At 41.5% G+C, this 26,709-nt stretch overlaps 1 protein-coding gene across 3 annotated transcripts in view; it reads right to left on the minus strand.

The window, feature by feature from the left end:
* The window catches only part of exoc4 (exocyst complex component 4), a 502,794-nt gene that overhangs the window by 409,919 nt on the left and 66,166 nt on the right, over window positions 1–26,709 (minus strand). For all 3 annotated transcript variants that reach the window (XM_059987073.1, XM_059987074.1, XM_059987075.1), the window contains exon 7: window positions 2,551–2,696. In XM_059987073.1, coding sequence (XP_059843056.1) covers window positions 2,551–2,696 — 146 coding nt within the window. The remainder of the gene's footprint in view (window positions 1–2,550; window positions 2,697–26,709) is intronic.

The raw sequence follows: 26,709 nt of genomic DNA on the forward strand, positions 1-26,709 counted from the left end.
AATCTTCATAATTAAGTATTAACACTCTGAAGAATTCTGTAATTTAAGCTCAAATGATTTACCACTTAATAATACATAATTAGAAAGGAGATTGATGATCTTTTCCATTTATTCAACAATTCAACAGGATCAGTTGATGGTTCCACATGTGAACAGCATTAACTGACTGTAAAATACAAAAGAGCAATCCAATATGCTAATTATTACTGCCTTTGCTACACTGAAATCCCCAGATTCTTTGGTCTGGACTCAAAAGGTACATAATTTACTCCAAATTTGCTGCTTGACTGATAACAGAAGTGGGGGGGGGGGGTGGGAATACAGGAATAGTCAGAATGATTTTGTGGATGGGAAATGCGTCTCACAAATTTCATTGCAGACATCAAGAGATTACACTGCATTAGGACTGACAGCAGAGATGCAAGATGGCCAATATAAAGAGAAGGTGCGCAGCGAAGAAGGAATTCAAGATGATCAGTGTACTGAGAAAAGGTGTACAATGAATTTCATAGGAGATTTTTTGAAGAGATAACAAAGAGGATTGATGAGGGCAAGACAGTACTCACAGTCTACGTGGACTTTTGACGCAAGATTTTTGACAGGGCCTAGCATGGCAGATTAGTACAGAAATTGAGATCACTTGGGATCCAGGTGAGCTAGCCAATTGAAAGGAGGCATTTGGTTGTTTTTCCAGGTTGGATCCCTGTAACCAATGGCATGCTGCTGTTGGTGGGATGATTAGTAAGCTTGCACATGACACCAAAACTGGTGGTGTGGTCGACAGTGAAGAAGCTTGTCTAAGGTTACAAAGGGATTTAGATCTATTGGGAAAGCAGGCAAAAGAATGGCAAAAAGAATTTAACTGAGACAAGTGGGAAATGATGCATTTAGGAAGTTACACCAGGGCAGATTTACACAGTAAATGACAGGGCTCTGGGGAAGTTGTAGAATAGAGACCTAGCAATACAAATGCATGATTCCCTAAAAGTGCCCACATAGGTAGATAAGGTGGTGAAGAAGGCATATGACACGATTGCCTCCTTCATATAGGACACTGAGTTAAAGAGTTGTAGCTGTATATAATATTGGTGGCACTAATTGCAATACTATAGGAAGGATGTGTTAAAGCCATAGGGGGTGCAGAAAAGGTTTACAAGCACATTTCTTGAGGTCTCAAGTTATGAACAGAAGCTGGATTGGTTGAGACTGCTTTGTCCGGAATGAAGGAGGCTGCGGGGGTGTCCTTATAAAGGTTTATAAATTATAAGGGGCATGAATAAGGCAGATGATTACAGTCACAGAGTAGGTGAAACTAAAATTGGAGGGCATAGCGAGAGGGGGATTATTTAAAAGGGTGCTGAGAGACAAGTTATTCACAGGAAGGGTGATGGCTATATGGAACAATCTGCCAGAGGAAACTATAGAGGCAGGCACAATTGCAATGCTGAAAAGACATTTGGATAGGTTCATGGATGGGAAAGGTTTAGAAGCATATGGGTCAAATGCAGGCAGATGGGACAAGCTCAAGAAGGCAACTTGTTTGCAATGGGCAAGTTGGCTGAAGGGCCTTTTTTCCTGCTGTATATCTCTGTGGTTCTATGAAGTCTCACAATATTGGTCAATAAGGTGCCAGCAATGGTGATTGATGCCGATACAAAAGAGGCATTTCAGTGGTTCTTAGATGAGTACATCAATATGCACAGAATGAAGGGATATAAACCATGTGCAGTTAGAAGGGATTTGTTTATTCAGACATTATTAGCTTCATTAGTTTGGCCCAACATTGCGGGCCAAAAGGCCTGTTCCTGTGTAGTACTGTTCTATTGTGATGCCACTAAGAGGAAATTTGCCCTAACTTCTATAAGTGCAATTTTACCACACTGAGGTGCACAGAAGAGTGATGCTGCAAATCACTGGCTAGTGTTTTTAAACAAAAAAGTTTTCCCCTTTTCTTCTTTTGTTATCTGCACTGTCCAAATCAACAAGTCCCTTTATAATACTTAGACTTTTAAATAATTATTTCCAATAATAAAATGCAACCATGAATTGAGGATCACGACAGCTGAAGTGATGAATTTGAAAATGTTCCAATCCTTGATTAGGTCACTGTCAAAACAAGATTACAAATGTGCAGGTTTATGTAGCAGGATTACATGAATCACATTTTAATTTCTTTCTTTTAAGCAAGCCCACTTCACTTACGTTCCAGGCTGCACAATACTTTCCAGTAATTAGGAGGTACATTATGAGGCTCCTCCGCAGTTTCAGTGACACTGTGTGCCAAATGGAAGACAGCTCTCAGGGACTTGTTCAGTATGACTTGTGCACGTGAAAATAAAAGGGAATCAAGGACATATGAATGTTAATTTAGACGCTGGATCAATTTATTCGTTGCCAGAATAACGTTCCTTACTCTTGCTCCAAATTACAAAACCCACAGAAAGCATTGACGGAGATTAAATAGTTTTTAATTTAATACTGAAACAATATTACGGCAACGATCATTTTACTTCCAAATTACAAACTAAAAGTGAACCTTCTGATACTCACTTAAAAAGAGGGATTTTAGGTCTCTGAGGTCTCTTTTTGGCAAAGAATGTTGCAAAGTCACTCCCAGTGCTGGCATAACTGAGCTGCGATGAAGGTTCAGAGGCAGTTCGAGTGTTCTTCACATCTAAATATTCTGTCAACAGTATCTGTAAAAACAAAATAGTGAACTTCACAATACATACATCTGTAAGTAGCTCTCATGTCTATCAATGATGCTCTTATTCTTTTACATGACCGAACACCTTCAGCTCAATCAGTTGAAAAGATATGGATAAACAAAAACATACAAACCTAGAGATCTCTAGGATTAAAAAAAAATTAAATCCAGTAATGTGTGATCCACCAATAAATAAATGAAGAAGTCAGGGCGCTAAAGATCGATCTGTCACAAGGACCTGATAGACTAAGTACATCTACAGGAAATGGTGTCATAGGAAAGCAGCACCTCACCAAATCAAAGATTCTCACCACCCAGGTCATGTTCTTTTCTCACTACTGCCGGTGGGTAAAAGGTACAACTGCCTCAGGACTCGCATGAATAGGTTCAAGAACAGTTACTACCCCTCAACCATCAGGCTCTTGAGCAAAAGGGATAACTACATTCATCTATCGAGGTGTTCCCATAACCAATGATCTCACTTTAAGGACTCTTAATCTAGTTATTTCATGCTCTTGTTATTTATTGCTATTTATTTATACTTGCTTTTGCACAGTTTGTTGTCTTATATGCTCTTAATCGTTCATTGATCCTGATCCTGCTAACAGTTACTATTCTATAGGTTTGCTGAGTATGCCCACAAGAAACAGAATCTCAGGGTTATATACGGTAACATGCATGTACACTGATAATAAATTTTACACTGAACCTTGACGCCATGCTAGTGTTTAAAGGAAGTTGCTGTGGGGATATAAGACTCATTAGTTAAAATTTTACAACTTGCTAAATTCTGGGAGGGTAGCAAAAGATTGGAATACAGCCACTGTGACTCCATTGTTTGAAACAGGAGCAAAGCAGAAGTCAGGGAACAGTAGACCTGTTAAACTAACAGCTGATATTGGCAAGATTCTGGAGTCAATTGTCAAAGAGGAAATAGTGAATCATATACTTAATATGTTTTTATTATTGTATTCTTTATCTGATTGATTTTTTGTGATGCATCAGATTCAAAGTGACAATTATTTTGTTCTTCTTTATACTTATGCACTGGAAATGACATTAGACAACCTTGAATAATTTTGGAAAGCAGAATATAATTAAACCCAGCCAACATTGTTTTATGAAAGCTAAAATCATGTTTGACGAATTTGGTCAAGTTCTCGAGGAAGTAACAGGGAACTGATTGAGGAAGACATGGTGATGGACTGTATTTAGATTTCCAAAAGTCATTTGATAATACACACCACGACAGGCTGGTAATGGAAGAAATGTAGAGAACAGATTGTAAAACAAGGAGTTGAGGTAATTATTGAAGCATCATAGGGATTAGTTCTTGACCTGCAATAAATCATTTACATTCATAACCTGGAGAAACAAACAGTAAGATCTACAAATTTGATAATGATACAAAAACAGGTAGAAAGACATCTAATGATGGCAATGAGATGCAGATAGATTCTGGCGAAAGAGACTGACAAATGGAATTTATGGGGAAGTGTGAGATCATGCACCTTGCTACAAGAAATTAAAATGCAGATTATTATCTAAATGGACAGAGAATGAAAAGAGAGTGAAGATTAGAGGGACTTAGATGTTCCAGGTCATGAATCATAGCCTTTTCTCACTGGAGCGAGGAGGATGAGAAGTGACCTGATAGAGGTACATAAGATGATGAGAGGCATTGATCATGTGGATAGTCAGAGGCTTTTTCCCAGGGCTGAAATGGATGCCACAAGAAGGCACAGGTTTACGGTGCTTGGGAGTAGGTACAGAGGAGATGTCAGGGGTAAGTTTTTTATGCAGAGAGTGGTGAGTGCATGGAATGGGCTGCCAGCAACGGTGGTGGAGGCGGAAACGTTAGGGTCTTTTAAGAGACTCTTGGATGGCTACATGGAGCTTAGAAAAACATAGGGCTATGGGTAAAGCCAAGGTAGTTCAAAGTTAGGGACATGTTCAGCACTACTTTCTGGGCCAAAGGGCCTGTAATGTGCTGTAGGTTTTCTATGTTTCTACATTTCTATGAAAAGCTAGTGGGCTGGTCCAACAAGTACTTAAAGTGGCATAAAGCATTTTGCCCTTCATTACAAAGAAGAGGTTTTGATGCAATTATTGGGGAATTGGGGTATTGGGGAATAAACACTTAGAATACTTCATGCAGTTTTGATCCACTTCCCTGAGAAAAAAATACTATTATTTTAAAGAGGTTATCCTGAGAATAGAGACAGTGAAAGGGCATTCACCAAACTAATTCCCATGGTGGGAGAGTCTAGGACAAGAGGGCACCATTTCAGGATAGAGGGGCGCCATTTCAAAACAGAGACGCAAAGAAATTTCTTCAGCCAGAGGGTGGTGAACTTGTGGAATTTGTTGCCACATGCAGCTGTGATTCGCAAAGATTGGTAGGTTCTTGATTGACGTGGCATCAAAGGTTACAGAAGAAGGCCGGGAACTGGGATTGAAGAGGAGATAGAAAAACGGATCGCCATGATTGAATGGCAGAGCAGACTCAATGGGCCAGATGGCCTAATTCTGCTCCTATGTCTTATGGTCTAATTCCTGGCAAGAGGGTGTTGTCCTCCCAAGAGAGAGTTAATAGATGGCGCCTGCATTAGTTGGAGTTTAGAAAATCAAGGGGTAGCCTTATTCAAATATATAACATCTTATGGGGCATGACACGGTAGATGTCAGTGTGGCGACCCACTTTCTGCGCAGGCGAACCGGCTCACAAATAGTCAGCGCGTGGGGGGAGACTTTGGTAATGCACCTCTGACGTCATTTCCACCCGGAGAGGGCGGGCACTAGGGATTAAATGCCAGCGCCACGAAGTTTGAATAAACAAGTCTCGAAACGACTTACCAACTGTGTGTCGTTGTCTCCAGCGCTGTGTGTAGTACATTGCTACATTGGTGACCCGGTCCAAATGGGACTTGGATCAAAGATGACCGACTTTTCATCTGTTCACGCAGTTTCACTAAAACTGCCAACTTCCTGGACGCTGCGGCCACGCATGTGGTTTAGCCGAGCAGAAACCCAGTTCCAGATTCGGCAGATATCCTCTGATTCCACTCGCTACTACCATGTGGTGAGCGCCCTTGACCAGGAGACGGCCGCCCAGGTAACAGATTTAATACAGTTGCCCCCGGAAGAAGGCAAATATGAAGCATTCAAAGCACTGCTCATTGGGACCTTTGGCCTCACACGGCGTGAGCGGGGTGCCCGCCTGCTTCACCTGGACGGTTTGGGAGACAGGCTGCCATCAGCATTGATGAACGAGATGCTGGCCCTGGCTGACGGACACAAGCCCTGCCTCGTGTTCGAGCAAGCATTCCTAGAGCAACTGCCCGAGGACATACATCTGCTGCTGGCCGACGCAGATTTCAGTGACCCCCGGAAGGTGGCGGCCCGGGCAGATGTGCTGTGGAAAGCCAAGAGGGAGAGTGTGGCATCCGTCGGTCAGATTACCAGGCCACGCACCCAACAGCAGATCAGACCAGGCCCGGCAGGGGGGCGCACACAACACAGAGGCAGGAGTGAGGAGGACAGTGAACAGTGGTGTTTCTACCACCAGCAGTGGGGCACAGAAGCCTGCCGTTGTCGCCCGCCCTGCAAGGGCCAGGGCCAGCTGCCGCTAATGACTATGGCGGCTGGCCACCAGGACAGCCTCTTGTACGTCTGGGACAGTCGGGATGCCGCTTCTTGGTCGACACCGGAGCGGAAATCAGTGTCTTGCCCCCGACGGGGTACGAGACCCACAACAGGAAGCCAGGACCCACCCTGAGGGCATAAAACGACAGCACGATACGAACCTACGGCACCTGCACAGTGCAGCTGCAGTTCGGCACCAGCCGGTTCACGTGGGACTTCACACTGGCCACCGTGGCCCAACCACTCCTGGGGGCGGACTTCTTGCGAGCTCACAGCCTGCTGGTCGACTTGCAAGGGAAAAGACTGGTACATGCCGAGACTTTCCAGACGTTCTCCCTGGGTGAAGCCAAGTTGCCAGCTCCACATCTGGACTCCATCATGCTGTCGGACAACAAATTCATCAGAATCCTGGCGGACTTCCCATCGATTCTGGCACCGCAGTTCACAGCAGCCATGCCCAGACACGGGGTTCAGCACCACATCCCGACCAAGGGACCACCCCTCCATGCCCGCGCACGAAGGCTCCCCCCGGCAAAGCTCCGCCTGGCAAAGGAGAAGTTCAAGAGGATGGAGGAATTGGGGATCGTACGGAGGTCCGACAGCCCATGGGCCTCCCCCCTGCACATGGTGCCCAAAGCAGCCGGGGTTGAGACACCATGCGGCGACTACCGCAGACTGAACGAGGCTACCACTGCAGACCACTACCCCATGCCGCACATACAGGACTTTGCAGCAAACCTGCACGGGGCAAGAATATTTTCCGATGTAGACCTCGTCCAGGGATGCCATCAAATCCCGGTGCACCCTGAAGACATCCCCAAAACAGCACTTATCACCCCTTTCGACCTGTTCGAGTTCCTCCAAATGCCGTTCAGCCTGAGGAATGCCGCACAGACGTTCCAGCGGCTAATGGATGCGGTGGGACGCGACCTGGACTTTGCGTTCATCTATTTGGACGACATCCTATAGCCAGCAGTAGTCGTCAGGAGCATCTGTCCCACCTCTGCCAGCTCTACTCCCGCCTGAGTGATCTCGGCTTCATGATCAACCCGGCCAAATGCCAATTCGGTCTCGATACCATCGACTTCCTGGGCCACAGCATTACCAAAGACGGGGCAACACCTCTGCCTGCCAAGGTAGACGCGATTCGCCACTGTGCCGGGCCCAACACAGTCAAAGGCCTACAGGAGTTCGTTGGTGTGGTGAACTTCTACCACCGTTTCCTCCCCTCAGCAGCCCGTATCATGCGCCCTTTGTACACCCTGATGTCGGGTAAAGACAAGGACATTACTTGGGATGAGGAGGCCACAGCGGCTTTCGTTAAAGCCAAGGAAGCCTTGGCAGATGCCGTGATGCTGGTGCACCCCAGAACGGACGTTCCGACCGCACTCACGGTGGACGCATCCGACACAGCAGTCGGCGGGGTGCTGGAGCAACTCATTGAGGGGCGCTGGCAACCACTGGTGTTCTTCAGCAAGCACCTACGACCACCCGAACTCAAGTAAAGTGCTTTCGACCGGGAGCTGTTGGCACTGTGTCTGGCAATCCAGCATTTCAGGTACTTTTTAGAAGGCAGGCCGTTCACCGCGTTCACCGACCACAAACCATTGACCTTCGCGTTCACGAAGGTGGCCGATCCCTGGTCGGCTCGCCAGCAGCGACATCTGTCCTATATCTCCGAGTACACGATAGACATCCAGCATGTCTCGGGAAAGGATAACGTTGTGGAGGACGCACTCTCCAGACCAGCTGTCCAGGCCCTGTCCCTGGGGGTGGACTGTGCAGCACTGGCGGAGGCGCAGCAAGCATACGACGAGATGCCCAGCTACAGGACCGCAGTCTCGGGTTTGCAGCTGCAGGACTTTCTCGTAGGCCCAGGTGAGAGGACCCTCCTGTGCGACGCGGCTACTGGCCAACCTCGCCCCATTGTCCCGGCAGCCTGGAGGCGGCGAGTTTTCGACTCCATACATGGTTTGGCGCACCCATCTATCAGGACAACCATCCAGCTGGTCTCCAGCAAGTTCGCGTGGCACGGACTTCGCAAGCAGGTCAGTGAATGGTCCAGAGCATGCGCGCAGTGCCAAATAGCCAAGGTGCAGCGGCACACTAAAGCCCCGTCGCAGCAGTTCGAACCACTGGAGGTTCGACCACATTCATGTGGATATTGTGGGCCCCCTACCAGTGTCCCGAGGAGCGCGGTACCTCCTAACTATGGTAGACCGGTTCACGAGGTGGCCAGAGGCGGTCCTGCTCACCAACACATCTGCCAATTCCTGCGCCCGAGCACTGATTGCAACCTGGGTAGCACACTTCAGGGTACCGGCCCACATTACCTCTGACAGAGGTGCCCAGTTCACCTCCAGCCTGTGGTCGGCTGTGGCCAGCCTGTTGGGAATGCAGCTACACCACACATCTGCCTACCACCCACAGTCGAACGGACTAGTGGAACACTTCCACCGTCACTTGAAGTCGGCTCTCATGGCCCACCTGAGAGGACTTAACTGGGTGGACGAGCTTCCCTGGGTCCTGCTTGGAATTCGCACAGCGCCCAAAGAGGATCTGCACGCCTCGTCGGCCGAGTTGGTGTACAGCGCACCCCTGGCTGTCCCGGGAGTGTTCATACCAGCCCCAAGGGGGCAAGAGGAAAAACCCGTAGCAGTCCTGGACAGACTATGCGAAAGGCTCGGCAACCTGGCCCCCGTGCCGACTTCACAGCACGGACAGACCCCGACCCATGTACCCAAAGACCTGCAGAACTGTAAGTTTGTGTTTGTATGAAGGGGCGGACACCGGGCACTGCTACAGCAGCCGTACGAGGGGCCATTCAAGGTGATCAACATCAACGGGTCCACGTACGTTCTGGACATTGCGGGGAAAGAGGAGGTTCTCACGGTGGACTGATTCAAACCAGCCCATGTGGACTTGGCGCAGCCGGTCGAGGTTCAGGCACTGCGGCGCAGAGGCAGACCTCCCAAAGAGAGGCTGATCCAGACTGTGGACATTGGGGGGGGTGTATTGCCGGTTCTGGAGGGTGGGGTTATGTGGCGACCCACTTTCTGCGCAGGCGAACCGGCTCACAAATAGCCAGCGCACGGGAGGAGACTTTGGTAATGCACCTCTGATGTCATTTCCACCCAGAGAGGGTGGGCGCTAGGGATTAAATACCAGCACCACGAAGTTTGAATAAACTAGTCTCGAAACGATTTACCGACTGCGTGTCGTTATTTCAGCGCTGTATGTAGTACATCGCTACATCAACATATTTTACAAATGGGAGATTCTTGTAGTTAAATCTTGTTTTTAAAGATAAGGGACTAGTAATTTAAGACAGAGGTAAGGAGAAATTTCTTCTAGCAGACACTGCTGAATCTCTGGAATTCTCTGTCGGACAGGTAGTGGTAGCTGGATTATTCTAAGTATTTAAAGTGGAAGTGGATAAAATTACATAGATCAATGAACAGAGGAGCAAGAAGAAATGCCACAGAGGAAGAGCTGAGGCCAATATAGGTGATATTGAGTGGCAGAGTAGGCTTGAAAGGTCTGAATCCTGTGTTTGTTATGGTTCAATGCTGAACTGTACATGTACTTTTACCAATTATAAAGTAACTCTTGCATGATGTTACTGAGACACAAGTGTAACAGAGGGAAAGGATACAACAACAGAAATGCAAATGTTTACGATCTAACTAAATGACAGTCATTAATTTTTAAATGAAATTTAGTCCTAAAGCATAATTACTTTATTGCCACAACTGAAAAATAAACATGTATCACAAAATGCATCACAGAATGATGAAGTCACAATGCATTCAGGTTCAATTACGTCATCTTTATAGATGTTCTCCAACCCTTCTGGTCTGCTTTCATTTTGATTAAAATTAAGCCTTTCCTAATTAAGTGCATTCAAAATCAAGTGTTGCAAGAAAATTTTCTTTGAAAATTATCAAAATTGTTCCCTTTCTCAGCTTTATGGTGCAAAGTCAAAGCCAAAGCATTCTTTTTCAATTATAATTAGAGTCAACTTCCTGGCAGTTAAATATAGATCCTTTTTCTTACTTTTCATCATATATGTGAAGGAAAATAACTTTAGCAACTATTAGCACTGTAAAATGTATTGCTGTTGGCACATAATCTGTATCTAATTCAAGCCGAAGTGCAATGTAGATCACAGGAATAGTCAAGCTATTTTTTGGCGTGACTTTATTACATTGAAATTAAGCTTAATTAATAACACAGCAAATGATGATGTTGAAATACAGTTGAGCTTTCAAATTGGAAATCTTAACCATACAGTGAAAAAGAGCAAAATATTATTAAACACCGAATCTGAACACCACTCTGGTAAGCTCCAACGTCATACAAACAGTGGGTCTGAAGGTTCAAACCCATGAAATTAGATGGGCTCTCCTTAGGTATATATACTAGTGAAGCTACAACTTGGTACATTACAGACTTAACAAAGATTAGTATTCCCTATGCTCCAACAGAAAATCAAACTTCTGTCTGTTATTTATCATTGCAACTGACCTCACCATCTGTAGCACAAACAGTACCGTATACTAATCTGATATCAATCTGACAATCGAAGGGAAAAAAAATTCCCTCCCTTGAAAATTTCAATCTTCTCCCGAAGATGCAGGCTCATATGTTTGTCTCATAGTTGTTGCTAACTCTCTGGTACTTTACTTGACATAAATGAATTTTCTCTTAAAACAGGACAAATAATAATGATACACAATTTCAATGCAGTTATACACTAAGTTAACAGCCAAGGACTTTGAATATTATTATTGAAAACCCCACTAAAGAGGAAAGATAAAACATTCCAAACTTTTTAAAAAATCATAATTATAGTGCAGGCATTCTAGGAAAAGGATAAGAATGTACAAATATTGTAAGCACATGCATGATTTGCATAATTCAAGCGCATGACATGATTGACAAGACAAAAGGCAATTTAACACTGATGTCTTTGCTTATCACTGTTCCTAATTGACTTATCTGGTGTACAAACTGTTAGCCTGCCTTGGAGACATGAAATATTACAGATTGCATGGAGGAAAACAACTGTCACAGATTAAAGCAAGCCTGAAAGAGTGGCAATTTCTGCAGATAGCACAACTGTCAACACTTCCAGCTATTGCATGAGACTGACAGCAAATTTTGGAGTACACATATGTGCAGTTTACAATAGAAGCCAGAAGCTATCTCAACAATTCCCTATTTCTAAACAGGTCATATTGCATCACAATCTTATCTGGGGAATGTGTGATCTGGCATGAGTTTTAGATAGATGCTACATTGAGTAAAAAAGTGAACATACTGCATTCCGTTGCACAAAGTAGTAAGTATTTTTAAGCAGCATAATAGACAATAAGTATTACTTAGCAAACTCTCTGGCCTGAAAATAACGTCCATGCTTATAGATTGTACTTCCCTTAGTTAAACTTCAAAATAGAGCTGATTTAAAATACTTATTTTTCCAATATATTTCTGGTATTTCAGCCTCTACTTTAATATTACAATTAAAATTCTCATTCCTATTTGTTTTCTACAAAATATATAAGTTTACTTTTTAATCATCTGGTTAACTTTCGGTGAGTATTCTTCCATGTGACTGGCTGCTTAATGTTGCTGAATGTCAAATATTGCATGGAATTAATGCTGGCCTGGAAAGAGGAAGACTGTACCAAAGACATCACCACAGTTTCCTGTGCAGCATTCTTCCAGACAGATGATGGGGCAGTGTGACTTCACCATTTTGTAGACAATATGGTTTTATTTAGAGTGAAATTTTAAAATTGAGGGATTTCTGTGCATTATAGAATTATTGAATTTCTCTTGATTTTTCAGCATTGGCATATCTCACTGGAACATTGTTAATTCAGTGTTTTTATACTGCTGGTAATATTCATAACCTTAACAACGATATTAAAACACAATTCCAAAGAAGAATAGCAACATTAAAGCAAATTTCAGAAGAAGGTTGTATGGAGAAAGACCTCTTGCCTTCACTGCACAGTGAGAAGCTGTGCCTTACTATATTAAAGCCTCTCAATAGATACATCAAGGAGACATGAGTGGCATAGACATTTCGTAACAGAATGCTTTAATTTGATCGTACAATGAATGCAGAGTAAGACCCCTGCAGATTGTGTTCCATGTATATACAGTGCCTTATAAAAGTATTCAGCCCTCAACCCTGTGATCACATAAATGAGTATTAAAACCAGGGATTTTGATCAACTTAACTGAGAATTTTTACTTGTGAATCAGATGCTTTTTTTTCACAGTAAACCATAGAAACCAGAGAAAATTGTACAGCATGAAAACTAAAAATTCAAAAACTGAAATCCAAATGTCTGCAGTTCAAAAGTATTTATCCCCCTTTGCTCAGTACTCAGTTGAAGCACTTTTCACAGTTATTACAGCCAGTAGTCTTTTTAGATAAGTCTCTACTAGCTCTGCACAGTGTGATGGAGCAACATTTGCCCATTCCTCCTTGCAAGATTGCTCAAGAGTGCTAGGTTGGTTGGGTGGCGGCAGTGGACAGCAATCTTGAGGTCTTGCCAGAGATGTTCAACAGGGTTGTTTACTCTGAGCCACTCAAGGATATCAGTTTTCTTCATTTGAAGCCACTGAATGGTTGCTCTAGTAGTGTGCTTTGAGTCATTGTCCTGCTGAAACATGAACCTCCTCCCCAGTTTTAAGCTCCCTGGCAGAGGTAAGCAGGTATTTATGGAGGATCTCTCTCTGTATTTAGCAGCATTCATCTTCCCAAATATCCTGACCAAATTTCCAGTCCCTGCTGCTGAGAAGCATCCCCAAGCATGATGCAACCTCCACCATACTTTACAGTAGGGATGGTGTTACCTGGCCGATGTGCAGTATTAGATTTATGCTACGTGTACTGCTTAGTGTTGAGTACAAAAAGTTCCACATTAGTTTCATCTGATCGCAACACCTTCTTCCACATCTTTACAGTATCTTCTAAGTGGCACTTTGCGAATTCTTTACGGGCAAGGATATACTTTTTTTAGCTAGGGCTTTTTCCTTGGCACCCTTCCATAAATATCCTTTTTGTGCAAGGATTTAGATTGTGAAGCTATGAACTTCATCTCCAGTTACAGCCACTGACTTCTGCTGCTCACTCAGAGTGACTGTTGACATCACAGTAGCCTCCCCTACAAGTGACATTCGTCTCCAGCAACTAAGTTTAGAGGGATGGAATGACCTAGGCAGTGTGGCTGTGGTTTCATATTTTTCTACTTTTTCACAAAAGGCAGCAGTGAGCTCTGAAGTATGTTTAGTGCCTTTGAGATGTTCTTGTACCCTTCTCCAGATTTGTGCTTCCCTATTATCAATTTCCCAACTTGCCATGAATGCTCTTTTATCTTCATTTTGCTTTGATCTGTTGAAATGCTCACATACTGTTGGACCTTATAGACAGAAGGGATATTTATTCAGATGATCCTCCAATTTTCTACATGAACACATTGGCTGAGTTGTTACGGTAATATACAGTCATCAGCATCAGCAATCACTCGTAGTTGAGTATGATTCCTCTCCTGGTGGTTGATCTGATCACCTGTGGATCTTGAAATGACTGAAGAGGCCGATCCGTGATCCACAAGTCTCATTGCAGTGTTAGTAGATGTAGGTCATTGAAGTGGTCATGGATGTAACTGGCTGGGCCTTTTCCAATCTCTCCTCATGTTGAATTTGCTTATTCTTCAAGTTGTTAAGTCCTGTCACAGACAGTCCTTCTCCAGCTTTTCCTAACCTGTGCTAATTTCTCCCATCCATTCTGGTTGATGTGGCACTTCCTCAGGTGAATCTTGATATTGTCCTTGAAATGTTTTTTCTGCCCTCTAGGAGTGTGCTTTGCATCCATGAGTTAACCAAACAGTGGTTTAGGGAGGTGGGAGTCAGGCATACGGATGATGTGCCCCTCCATTGTGATTGGTGTTCAGTCACAATTGCGGCTATGGAGTTAATGTTAGCTTCCTCCAGGATGCTGGAGTTAGTAAGCATGTTCTTCCAGCTAACTCTCAGAATCTTTCAGAGGTATCTTTGATGGTAAGTTTCTAGGGATCTTACTGCTTGCTGTATGTTGTCCAAGACTCTACTCCATATAGCAGGGAGGGGAGGACTATATCTTTTTTTTTTATAGACCAGAGGCTTAGTGTTGGTCTTGATACTGGTTTTCTTCGCCATCCGAAGGTAGAGCGTTCCTATGAAATGGTTCGTAAGCTGGAATGTCGTAAAGTGAAGAAACAATTACCATTTATTCATATGGGAAAAATTTATGAGCGTTCGCAGACCCAAAAAATAACCTACCAAATCATTCCAAATAACAAATAAAACCAAAAATAACAGTAACATATAGTAAAAGCGGAATGATATGATAAATACACAGCCTTTATAACGTAGAAATACTTTTCTGCAATCATTGTAGCACTGTCTACCATAGCGAAAATCTCACGCAAGCGCTCGCGGCAGAAGCACTCTCTCCAGTAACCTTTAAGCTATGAAGCTGCCAAATCATACCAAATAACACATAAAAATACACAGCCTATATAAAGTAGAAATAGTGTATGTACAGTGTAGAATCACTTACCAGAATTGGAAAAACAGCCACCACACTGATGATGGTGTGTTAGGGAGGTTGGGGTGGTGGGACACTGGGGTGTCATCTCATCGTCGTCTGTTTCCATCAGAGCAGGCAGGTCATCTTCTTCTATGTCTGCCTGCCTCGAAGTCAAAGTTTGTCATCTGCTGTGGCTGATGGGGAAGGCTTGAAGAACAACAGTATGCTTGATTGTTCAGCCTTGCGCATTTTTCTATCATACAATTCTTTGTAAGCACTCAAACCATCCTGCAAATATGCCCTAAACCTATGTACCCTTTCAAAATTAAAGTCGTACTTTTCTGCAATCATTGCAGCGAAAATTTCACACAGTTGCTTCACGTACAGTTCCTGGACGACTTCACTTTCGGTCCGTTAGTTTCTGCATTCCGTCTCGATTGTTATCCCTTCCTCTTCCAATTACATCAGCTCTTCATTTATCAATTCGTGGTCATGGGATGCTAAAACTTCTTCAACATCATCTTTATCAACTTCCACAAACCAAACTCACTTTGCCTTTACTTAGTTCACCACGATCAAAACGCTTAATTAAGTCTAGTTTTATGCTAAGTGTAACAACACCCTTATGAGCTCTTTTAGGTTTTTCCGATACCTTAGAACTCATCTTGCTAACAGATGCACAAAATAAATCGACATAAAGCACAGATGCTCACAGTGATGTGTTTAAGCAATGCCGGCTAGAATGCAGTTCCAGGGGAGGAGCTTGGCTGCTCGGCGCAGGCTGCCATTTTTCGTATCAGTGAAAACACCTTCTGTTAGCGAAAACAGGTAACTAATGTAGGTCTTTCATAACAGCGAGGTGTTGTAAAGCGAACGTTCGAAAAACGGGGGACACCTGTATCCTAAAACCCTCTTTCTCAGTCTGGAAAATACTCCACTTACACAGCCTTTTCTGCAATTTTATTTCAAGGTCAATGTTAGTTCTTGAAGAAAGAAGACTACCAAGATATGGGAAGTCATCATTGTTCTCCAGAGGGACGTTGTCAAGTTGGATGGTCAGAGGTCTAGGAGTTTGATCTGGAGCAGGTTGGTGTAATATACAGTATTTCACCCGAGAACTTCAAAGATGATTGATATTTTATTAGCCTCAATTTTTGTCTTTTATTTTTTTGTTCATGTTGAGGTGATAACATTTAAGCCTTGTCAAGCAACCTTCAGTGACTCAAGGTTGGTCCAGAATTGCCACTTTGCATGTGCTATGTCTTTCCAGAGATTGTGCCTGAACCCCTTGTACTTCACTTGGCTGCCAGACCTAAATGCCGATAATCAGGCCCTCCACTAATTGTGGATCTCGTGGTTCACTCCACTGGGAAATATTCCAAATTATTTTGTAGGGACACCATTTTTTATGAAGTCCATGACAACTGTGGTATATTCATTCAAATCCTCCGATGAGTCACTGAATGCAGCCCAGTCCGCCGACTCAAAGAAATCTCTTCTGTCTCTTGTGAACATGTGCTAAAGGGAACAGCTGGACAACCTAAGACTTTCTTCTCTGGAGATCTGAGGCTGAGGGCAGAACCTGCAGAAATTAATAAAATTCTGAAAGTTCAAAGGAGATGTGTAAGGCATGTTTTTTTTTACACAGAGTGGGATGTGCCTGGAATGTACTGTCAGGGGTGGTGATGGAGGCAGATATGACAGAGACGTTTAAGAAGCTCTTATACAGGCACACATACATACAGAAAGTGGAGAGGGATCAGCCAGAAAGGAATAGGAGTCATTGGCTTTTTCAGTTCAGGGCAAAGTAGTTGATTGAAGGGCTTGTCCGTACAAATTTGTATTGCTCTCTGCTCTAACTGTTCACAATGTTAAAAAAGTACTGAAAAGACGTTGTTGTGTTTCATGAGAAATAACTTCAAACTAGATTTCTTGACCAGTCTTTGATGAGTGAGGAGGGAGCAGGATTAAGTTGAAATAAATGGTTTACTCTTTGACTGAAGCAAACAATAGGATAATGATTCTGAACAGCTGAATGTGACATTAATTATTTACATTTTGTTTATTCCTGGCATCAAACAGAAGGTAAAGAAAGCAGTGAGAGGGATGTTTGAAAAACTACATTGCTGAAAATGTTTGTTGATAAATGCGAAGTCAGAAAGTGAAAGGAGATTTGAAAGTTTGAACATAGAGGATGCAGAATTTAGGTTGGTTCTTGGCATTTGAATCCAATAAAAAATAAGCAAAGCTATCTAGGAATTTGCATTTCATAATTAACAATGAAAATATTAATAGAGGAACTCAGTGGGTCAGGTAGCATCTGTGGATGGAAATGGACATTCCATGTTTCAGATTGAGATACTTCACTGGACTGAAAGACAGAGGAGACAAGAGGTGAAGGGAAGGGATGGAGCAAGAGCTAGCAAGAGACAGGTGTTTCTAGGTGATGTCAACAAGTGCATCAACCAATTTAATCAAGATAGATCAGTCAATATACATACATACCATCCAATAATTGCCTAATTACAAAATGAATTTGGAAATTACAATAATTCCTTGATTTATACAACATTTTGATTTGCAAAATTCCCAATAATAGTAATCTTGGGCGTATGTGCCTTCACTAAGCTGAATTTTGCTATAATAAGCAATGCACACTCTTTGAAATATGCTAATTTCTCCCATATTTTTCAACAAAATATTTTTCAGATGAGCATTTCCCTTGTAAATGAAGAATTACTGTACTTTATCAGTCTCATTTGGGAAGCATTCGGCAAAACATCTGCTTAATTGAGTGTCTCAAATTACCCATCCACCTGCATGTCCAAAATGACACGGTAAATTAACTCATCAAGCAAAAAAGGACGCGTTATCTACTTGTGATTAGAAGTCACAAAATTAAACATTTGGCATTCTGTTGCAATATAGGCGATGATCAGTTAAAATAATGACTTTAAAAATATGTACAATGTTTTGTGCAGCAAACTTTTTAAGGTCAAGCGTGTCATAACTCTTGAAACAAAATCTGTGATGGATTACTGATGAGGTACCCAAAGAAAAACAAAACAACAATGACATTTAGTGCAAGGCAATTAAGGACCACGTTTATTGAGATTCAGCATAGTTCATATCCAAGTATTAGAACCTTTCCTACTGAGCAAATGATTTTTTTAAAAATGGAAGTCACTTTGTTTTTAATGCCAAGTTTTGAAAGCAGTTATGCCTGCTATTCACTTGAGAACAATAATTACCATTATTATAGCAGTTAGCATGACACTATTACAGGTTGGAGTGCTGGAGTTTGGAGTCCAATTCTGGTATTCTCTGGAAGGAGTCTGTACATCCTCCCCATGGAATGCATGGGTTTTCTCCAGGTAATCCAAAGTCCAAAGACATACAACTTTGTAGATTAATTGGTTATTACCAATTGTCCTGTGATTAGATTAGGGATAAATCAGAGGTTGTCAGGACTGCTGGGAGGTGCAGCTCAAAGGACCGAAAGGGCATATTCTGCACTGTATCGCTAAATAAATAAATTATTAAAATCTGGCCTTAAAGCCTATTTTTCAGATTATTTTGTGGAAACTACACAATAAGAGTACAAGACAGTTGTAATAAAACTCTATAAAACTGCAGTTTTATAATGAGTTTCATCAGAAAGTCCAGATGCAAGTCTCGACCCAAAATGCTGACCATTCATTTCCCTCCACAAATGCTGCCTGATCTGCTGTTCTTCCAGCAGTTTATACTCTGCAACTCATGAAAATCAGAAGTAGTTGGACTGACATTCTCAGGCAGGTAATTACAAGTTGGGGATCAAAGGTGAGGAATGGGATTTCACTATGAGGGGTGATAGCCAGTATAAAGAAGCAGAGGATAAGGGTAAATAAGCATGGGCTAGTAAGGAGTAGGTGAATCCAACAGAAGAAGGGTGGATTGGTAGATGGAGTGAGGTGGAGGATGGAGAAGAAGAGGTAGCAACAGAGTCCGGGAGGTGATAGGTGAAGGCAATAAGGAGTTGCAGATTATGGAGTCTGATAAGCAGGGAAGGTGGAGAACTATCAAACATGGTGAATGTGGTGGGCTGGTCAAGTCAAGTCACTTTTATTGTCATTTTGACCATAACTGCTGGTATAGTACATAGTAAAGATGAGACAATGTTTTTTCAGGACCATGGTGTTACATGACACAGTATAAAAACTAGACTGAACTACGTAAAAAAACACAGAAAAAAATGGTGGGAACAGTGGGGGAGGAAACAGAGTGGGGGGAAGACCATGTGAGAGATGGACAGATGAAGTAGATATGGGAATGAAGGGGTTAAGCTATAGTTGATGAACAGCATCCTGACATAGGTGTCTGTATTGTCTAGATGGTTTAAGGCCATGTGAAAAACCATTTAGATTGCATCTGCTGTTGACCTACTTTGACGATAGGCAAATTGCAGTGGGTCCAGAACCTTGCTGAGGCAGCAGTTCAGTCTAGTCATGACCAACCTCTCAAAGCATTTCATCACGGCAGATGTGAGTTCTACCAGGAGATAGTCATTAAAGCAGCTCACATTATTCTTCTTAGGCACTAGAATAATAGTTGCCTTTTATTGCAAGTGAAAACTTCTGCTCGTAATGTAAGAGGTTAAAAATGTCCATGAATACTCCAGCCAGTTAGTTGGTACAAGTTTTCAGAGCCTTGCCAGGTACTCTGTCTACCTTCTGCCTTGCGCTCACCCTCTTTAACGACAGCCTAACATCGGCCTCTGAGACAGAGATCACAGGGTCACCAGGTGCAGCAGGGATCTTCACAGCTGTAGTTATATTCTCCCTTTCAAAGTGGGCATAGAAGGCACTGAGTTCATCTGGCAGTGAACGATTCATGCTAATGGGTTTCACTTTGTAGGAAGTAATACCTTGCAAAACCTGCTAGAGCTGTCATACATCTGATGTCAAGGACAAAGATAAATATGAGGATGTCACAGACAGTGATATCCTCAGCCTCTTCCACTGCCAGGGTGAGGCTAAAGACGAATTAGAGGGACATCACCTCATATTCTGTCTGAGTCATCTACAACCTAACTATATGAACACTGAATTCTCCAATTTCAGGTGCACTGCTCCCCCACCTACTGATCTTCCCAGTTACTCCTTTAGTTCCCCTTCTCCAAGCACTCCTTCCAACCCATTATCCCTCTGTTTCTTTCCCCCTTCCACCCACTCAATTTGCCCATCACCCACACACTCCTCCCACTGGGTTCCCTCTCCCACTGTTCCCATCTGCCCACCCCACCTGCCTTATTTGGTTCCATGCTCCATTTTCCATTTCTATCAGATTCCATGATCTGCAGCAGCCCTTTCTTTGGCTCTACCTATAGTCTCCTTGCCTCTACTGCTATTTATGCTCTTTCTATCCCCCTATTACTCCTCCACACCTGGATCCATCTATCTCTTGCTCCACTTCATCTCTCACCTTCCTTCTATTTTTCAGTCTAGATGTAGGGTATCAACCTAAAACATTGACCTTCCACTTTCCTCCACATATGCTACTTGGCCTACTCAGTTCCTTCACCAATTTGTTTTTTTTAGCTCCAGCTTTGAGCAAGTTGGTCAGCATGGGTGAGACTTGTGTCTTTGCAGGTTGTGATACTTATGAAAATGTTCCCTTGGGCAAAGGATTCAAGAAATTGGAATTAGAAAATGATGGTGTCTGCTGAAAGAACAAAGTGACTCAAAGGACTTTTTTCCACATGCAGATAGTTCTACTATATTGTGATTGTTACATTCCTTGGAAACCTCAGAGTATAGAAGGTTGTGTGTTCTAGTTAAACAGGTTTCCTGATAACCAGTGTAAAGAGTGTTCCTAATCTACTAATCATGTTATGAACAATTTATCTGCTGAGACTTGCATTTTAGTAGTACCACCTGTATTGAGTGGAAATAGTGAAAGTAGATTCAAACGTAAAAGTCCACTGGATAAGTAGCTAAATACATAGGCTTCACTATAAAGGGTGATAGCCAGTATACAGAGCCAAAGGACTTCCAGATTTGACTGCGTATCCTAAAATTGTTGAATTGTTGGGCATTGATTAGTACTATTTGATCCAGGGTTGTTCAGCTTTACAGCTTACAAGAGTGGGTGGTCAAACTGAGAATAATGAGCAGTACTTCTCATTTCACTTTCGAAATGTACTGAGAACCTACAATGGAACATTAGAGTTTATTTTACCACATCAAGTGCTACCAGCTGTGCAAGATATATGCAACCAGACACCTTTCTGTAGTATTTTTTGAGCTGTTTTGATATCAGTTACAAAATTATGCTGTAGTTCATAATATAACTGCATATCAACACAATGTACAATGTGCAAACGACATAAAACATTGTGAGAAACAAAATATTTTAGGTAGTATATCCTGAGTTATTTACTTTGTTTAAAGTACAGCAGAAGTTATCCATTCTGACAAATAATAAATATGACAACTTTGATTATAATTTAAGATGTTTTGCAGAGACATGAAGCAATAAATACTGCACTGCATACTGCAAACCAAAATCTCCCGAGTTCACAAAACAGAGTAAGCACTTATATTCAGACCATGTTCACAAGATAACAGATTATTCAAGAACTCAAATTTTCTGCTCAAGTGCCAGCTGTGCAGAGTGATAAGTAACTGTGCAATCTATTGATTGAGTTCTTAAACTACTGTAACAAGTTTTAAGAGTATTCCCTGTTGACAAAGACCATTTCAAAACCAAGAGGCTGTTATTTGCCTCCCAGCTGCCTGCCATTGTCAACACAGTGATGCAATTAGGCAGGTCAGAATAGTAACAACTCAGTGGGGTGCTGAGAAACAACATTTAAAACTTTTCTTACCAGTAAACTGTACATTTAAAAAAATATATCAAGCACTCCTTTAGGGAAAACAATTAGTTAAAGCAGTGATATGTCTACTTGCAGGTTCAAAGACATATATCTTTTCAAGTGAAATAAGAACAATTTCACCACAGCAAAGTACAAAGTAAATTTATTATCAGAGTACATATATGTCACCACATACAACCCTGAGATTCATTTTCCAGTGGGCATACTCAGCACATCTACAGAATAGTAACTATAACAGGATCATTGAAAGATCTATCAGAATGTAGAAAATAACAAACTGTGCAAATGGAAATAATGAGAACATGAGATAATGAGATAAACAGTCATTAAAGTGAGATCAGTCGTTGCGGGAACATTTCGATGATGGGGCAAGTGAGTGCAGTTATCCACTTCTATTCAAGAGCCTGATGGTTGAGGGGTAGTAACTGCTCTTGAACATGGTGCTATGAGTCCTTAGGCTCTTGTACCTTCTTGGTAGTGTCACTGTTAGCACAGTGCTGTTACAGCTCAGGGCTTTAGAGTTCGGAGTACAATTCCGACATTGTCTGAACATCCTTCCTGTGAAATGTGTGGGTTTTCTCTGTGTGCTCTTATTTCTTTACATAGTCCAAAGCTGTACCAGTTTGTAGCATTGTGAATTGTCCCATGATTTGGCTAGGGTCAAATTGGAGGTTGTTGGGTGGTGCAGCACAAAGAATTGAAAGTGTTGATTCTGTGCTATATATCGAAGGAATAAATAGATTTTAGGAAGTCAAGATAGCCTGCTGGCAACAAAACAGCAACTTCACAAAGGTTGATTCAGTTCCTCCAACTCAACTCTGGTTTCTTGAACTCTATTATAAAATGCACTTCCAAATCTTCCTGCTATCACAGTGCCTGAAGGGTGATCAGAGATTCTCTCAAGCTTAATGCATTTAGTAGGTGGGTCAGGAATTAGATTTCACTTGTGATACATGGCCTCCTATGATCAATCAGACACACACACAAAATGCTGGAGGGGCTCATCAGTCATGCAGCATCTATGGATAGGATTAAAGAGTCAACATTTCAGGCTGACACAAGGATCTTGGCATGAAATGTTGACTCCACAGATGCTGCCTGATTCCTGAGTTCTTCCAGCATGTTCTGTGTGTTACTTTATGACTTTAATTGTGACATCAATAAAAGGATGAAGAATAGCATCCCAGAAAATAATAATTCAATGTGCATGGCTGCATGATACAGTTCTTAACAAGAGCTTCCCAAAGCTATAAAAGTGAAGTACACTTCACAATCACAAACTCTTCCAACCTAAGAAGTTATGTAGGCAACACAGAAGTCATCAATTAAAAGACTATAAACCATGAATATCAAGTTCATAAATGACTGAATCATTTGGCTGCGGTGTTAACTGAAAGTCAGGTGTCAGTTAGGGTATCAGAAGTTCCCTACTCAGGTGTAATGTATAGTTTAAAGCCTGAGGAGAGCTCACCTTGCAACAACTAAACCGGGTAAGGGTAGCAGAAATCACTCTCACATAGAAGGTTACAAAGATTTATAGATCGATTGAGTTAGTTGGCAAAGATTTGCTAAGTGAAATATAATGTGGGAAAATAAAATATCGTTTAGTTTGTAAAAGAAAATAAAAGGGAGTATATTATCAAAATGATGAGAATTTGCCTGATTTAATGGATTACATTTAATACCTAGGAAAGGTGACAAATTGCTATTGATGTCTTATGAGGGGAGATGACCAATATGAGTTAAAAGTCTGTAGGACTGTGTAGTATTTGTCTTCTTATTTCACAAAATACATAAATAATTTGAAAGCAACTCAGTGGAGATTTACAAGAGCAATATTTGGAATATTTGAGTTCTTTTTAGTTGGTCCTTCAGCCCAACTTGTCCATGTGAACCAAGATGGCCACCTAAGTTAGTCTCATTTGCCCGTGATTGGCTCATTTCCCACGAAACCTTTCATATCCACGTACCTATACAAATAACTCCTAAGCACTGCCATTGTACCTGTCTCAGCTACTTCCTCTGGCAACTTGTTCTAAAGATGCATCATCTCCTGAGTGAAGAAATTGCTTCTCAGGTCCCTATTTAATCTTTCCCCCCCTCAGCTTAAGCCTATCCCTTCTAACACTTGACGAGGGAAGATGAGACAGACTAAACTTATATCCATAAACAAGAGAAAATCTGCAGATGCTGGAAATCTGAGCAACATGCACAAAATGCTGGAGGAACTCCGCAGGCCAGGCAGCATCTACGGAAAAAAGTCAACGTTTCTGGCTGAAATCCTTCATCTTATTTCCATTGGAGTATCAAAGAACAAGATGAAACTTGGTTGAGACCTACAAGATCCTGATGGATGTTGACAGGATTGATGTGAGGAGGATCTTTCCTCTTGTGAAAGCATCGACATGTTACTCTTTAAAAACTTGTGATGTCCCATTTAAGACAGAGGTGAGTTGTTTTTTTCTTTCTTAGAGGGTCACAAGTCTTTGGAACTCTCTTCCTCCAAAGGTGGTTGAAGCAAATCTGACTATTTTTAAAATCAGAAATGGATCAATACTTCATAAGCAAGGGGCACTGAAGCTGTGGGTGAACAGCAGTGCAGTTCACCTTGGAATCAGATCACCACTGACATACTGTAATTCTTGAGTGTCCTTATGCAAAATCAGATGAACCAATGAAGGTTGCTAACCTGAAATATTAACTTCTCTCTTCAGAAATCACATCTGAATTGCTGAGTATTTGCAGGGCTTCCTGTTTTTTTATAGTGGAGAATGGTAATCCACAAATTAATTTCACAACATGACACACCAAAATATGAAATCAAATATACCAATTTGTGCTTTATACCTATATCTATAAACTGCAAAGGCGAAACACTGCATTGCGTTTATATCCAATCCCACTCTCATTTAAAATCAATTAATTATCTTCAGCCCCTTTCCCTTTTTTCCACACCATTCAGTGTCAATTTTTGATTTCATTAACCTGTGCATTGCCTTCCCCAAATATAATTTTCCCACAATGTTTTGCATCAACTCATCTTCCTGTTCTTTTCATAATTCTTTTATAATCTTCTGCTTTTTTTTCATTTCCTACATCTGGAAACTTTCTGGCAATATGTAATTGACTTTTAAAATTGACAAGGCTGCAAAACAATATTGTTTCTAAATACCAGTAATATGTGTCTGTACCACGATAAAAAGCTGCTAAGATTATTTAAATGACAGCAAAAAGTTCAAAGTTCAATGTAAATTTATTATCAAAGTACATATATATATATATCACCATAGAAAACTCTAAGATTCATTTCATTATGGGCATACTCAATAAATCCATAATAAAATAATAACCATAATAGAATCAAAAGACTATACCAACTTGGGCATTCAACCAGTGTGCAAAAGACAACAAACTGTACAAACCCCAAAAGAAAGAAACAATTAGAAAAACAGGTCCAGAACATGAGAAGAAGAATCCTTGAAAGTGAGTCTATAGGTTGTAGGAACATTTCAATGATGGAGTGAGTGAAGCTGAGTTAAGTTATCCCCTTTGATTTAAGAGCCTAATTATTGAGGGATGCTAACTGTTGCTGAACCTGGTGGTGTGAGTACTGAGGCTCCTATACCTTCCTGATGATAGCAGTGAGAAGAGAGTATGACCTGGGTGGATGACGATGATGGATGCTGCTTTCCTGTGGCAAATCTTCCTGTACATGTGCTGAATGGTGGAGAGGGCTTTACCCATTATAGACTGGGCCAAATCCACTACTTTATTATAGGATTTTCCCCCCTAATTTCCTAATATTTGTCAGGCCTACAAGAAATCTTCCTTTAGAACCAACAAATCTTGTTTATCAGTATTCATCTTTAGTTTTATAGCTTACAGAGTCTTCTTCTGTCAGATAATCCTGAAGGTACTTTACAGTTTCTACTAACAGGTACAGCAAATATATTTGTGAGTATCCATTTCGTTTTGACATTAAAACTGTGAATTGAAATATACTCAGCAACCGAACACATTTGTTGGCTTATCTGTTCTCTCCATCACACACATCCGCAGAAGAACTCTGTGTTGCAAAGAAACCCGTTCAATACATCCGTATGGCGGACACCGTTCCGAAAAAGTGCAATTGCGACAAGAAATTATTAGGAAAATATGCCAGAATTATTTACATTGAACTTTCTTTATCGATCAATCAACTGATTTGCATTTTATAACCTAATTAATCAACAGGGTTCCACAATATTACAAGCATGTACTTAAATGATTCACCCAGGGCATGTTGCTTAAAAACTTCTTTGAACTTCAGCTATAATTCATTAACAGAAAATTGAGACTTGTCTGTTGTTGTCAATTTTTTGCATTAAGGAAGAAATGTGTCCAGGGAACCTGTAACTTACTCCTCGCATTCAACAATTAAACAATGCAGCAAAAAATGCTTTTACAATTTATTACTGAGATTTGATAGAAAACATGTTTATTTAAGAATTCTGTGGAAATCAATTTCACCTTTCCTGAATGAAAATGGGCCATTTTCACATACAACACCCAGAACAGTAAGTGTCAGAAAGTTGTTACCTATAGTGTGTATCTTTGGGACAGGAGACAAAAATTCAAATAGAGCCTTGTTTTAACATGAAGTGCACAGGAATGAACTCAGAATATGTAATTCCACCAATGCTACTATATCATTCGATGAATACGAGAATAATCTAAAATAATTAATACATTTCAGGAAGAGTGAGTTTCTAACAATTACTCAAGTAATAAGCTGCAAAAAGCTGAGTTTAAATTTGTTCTCCATATTATGTCAACGTTTGGAGACTATTTTTATTAAATGTAAATCAGAGGATTTTCAAAGTTAAATAGAAACTTAGTGCAAATGCAGTA

This window comes from Hypanus sabinus, chromosome 13 (assembly GCF_030144855.1).
Source record: "Hypanus sabinus isolate sHypSab1 chromosome 13, sHypSab1.hap1, whole genome shotgun sequence".
Taxonomy (NCBI): Eukaryota; Metazoa; Chordata; class Chondrichthyes; order Myliobatiformes; family Dasyatidae; genus Hypanus; species Hypanus sabinus.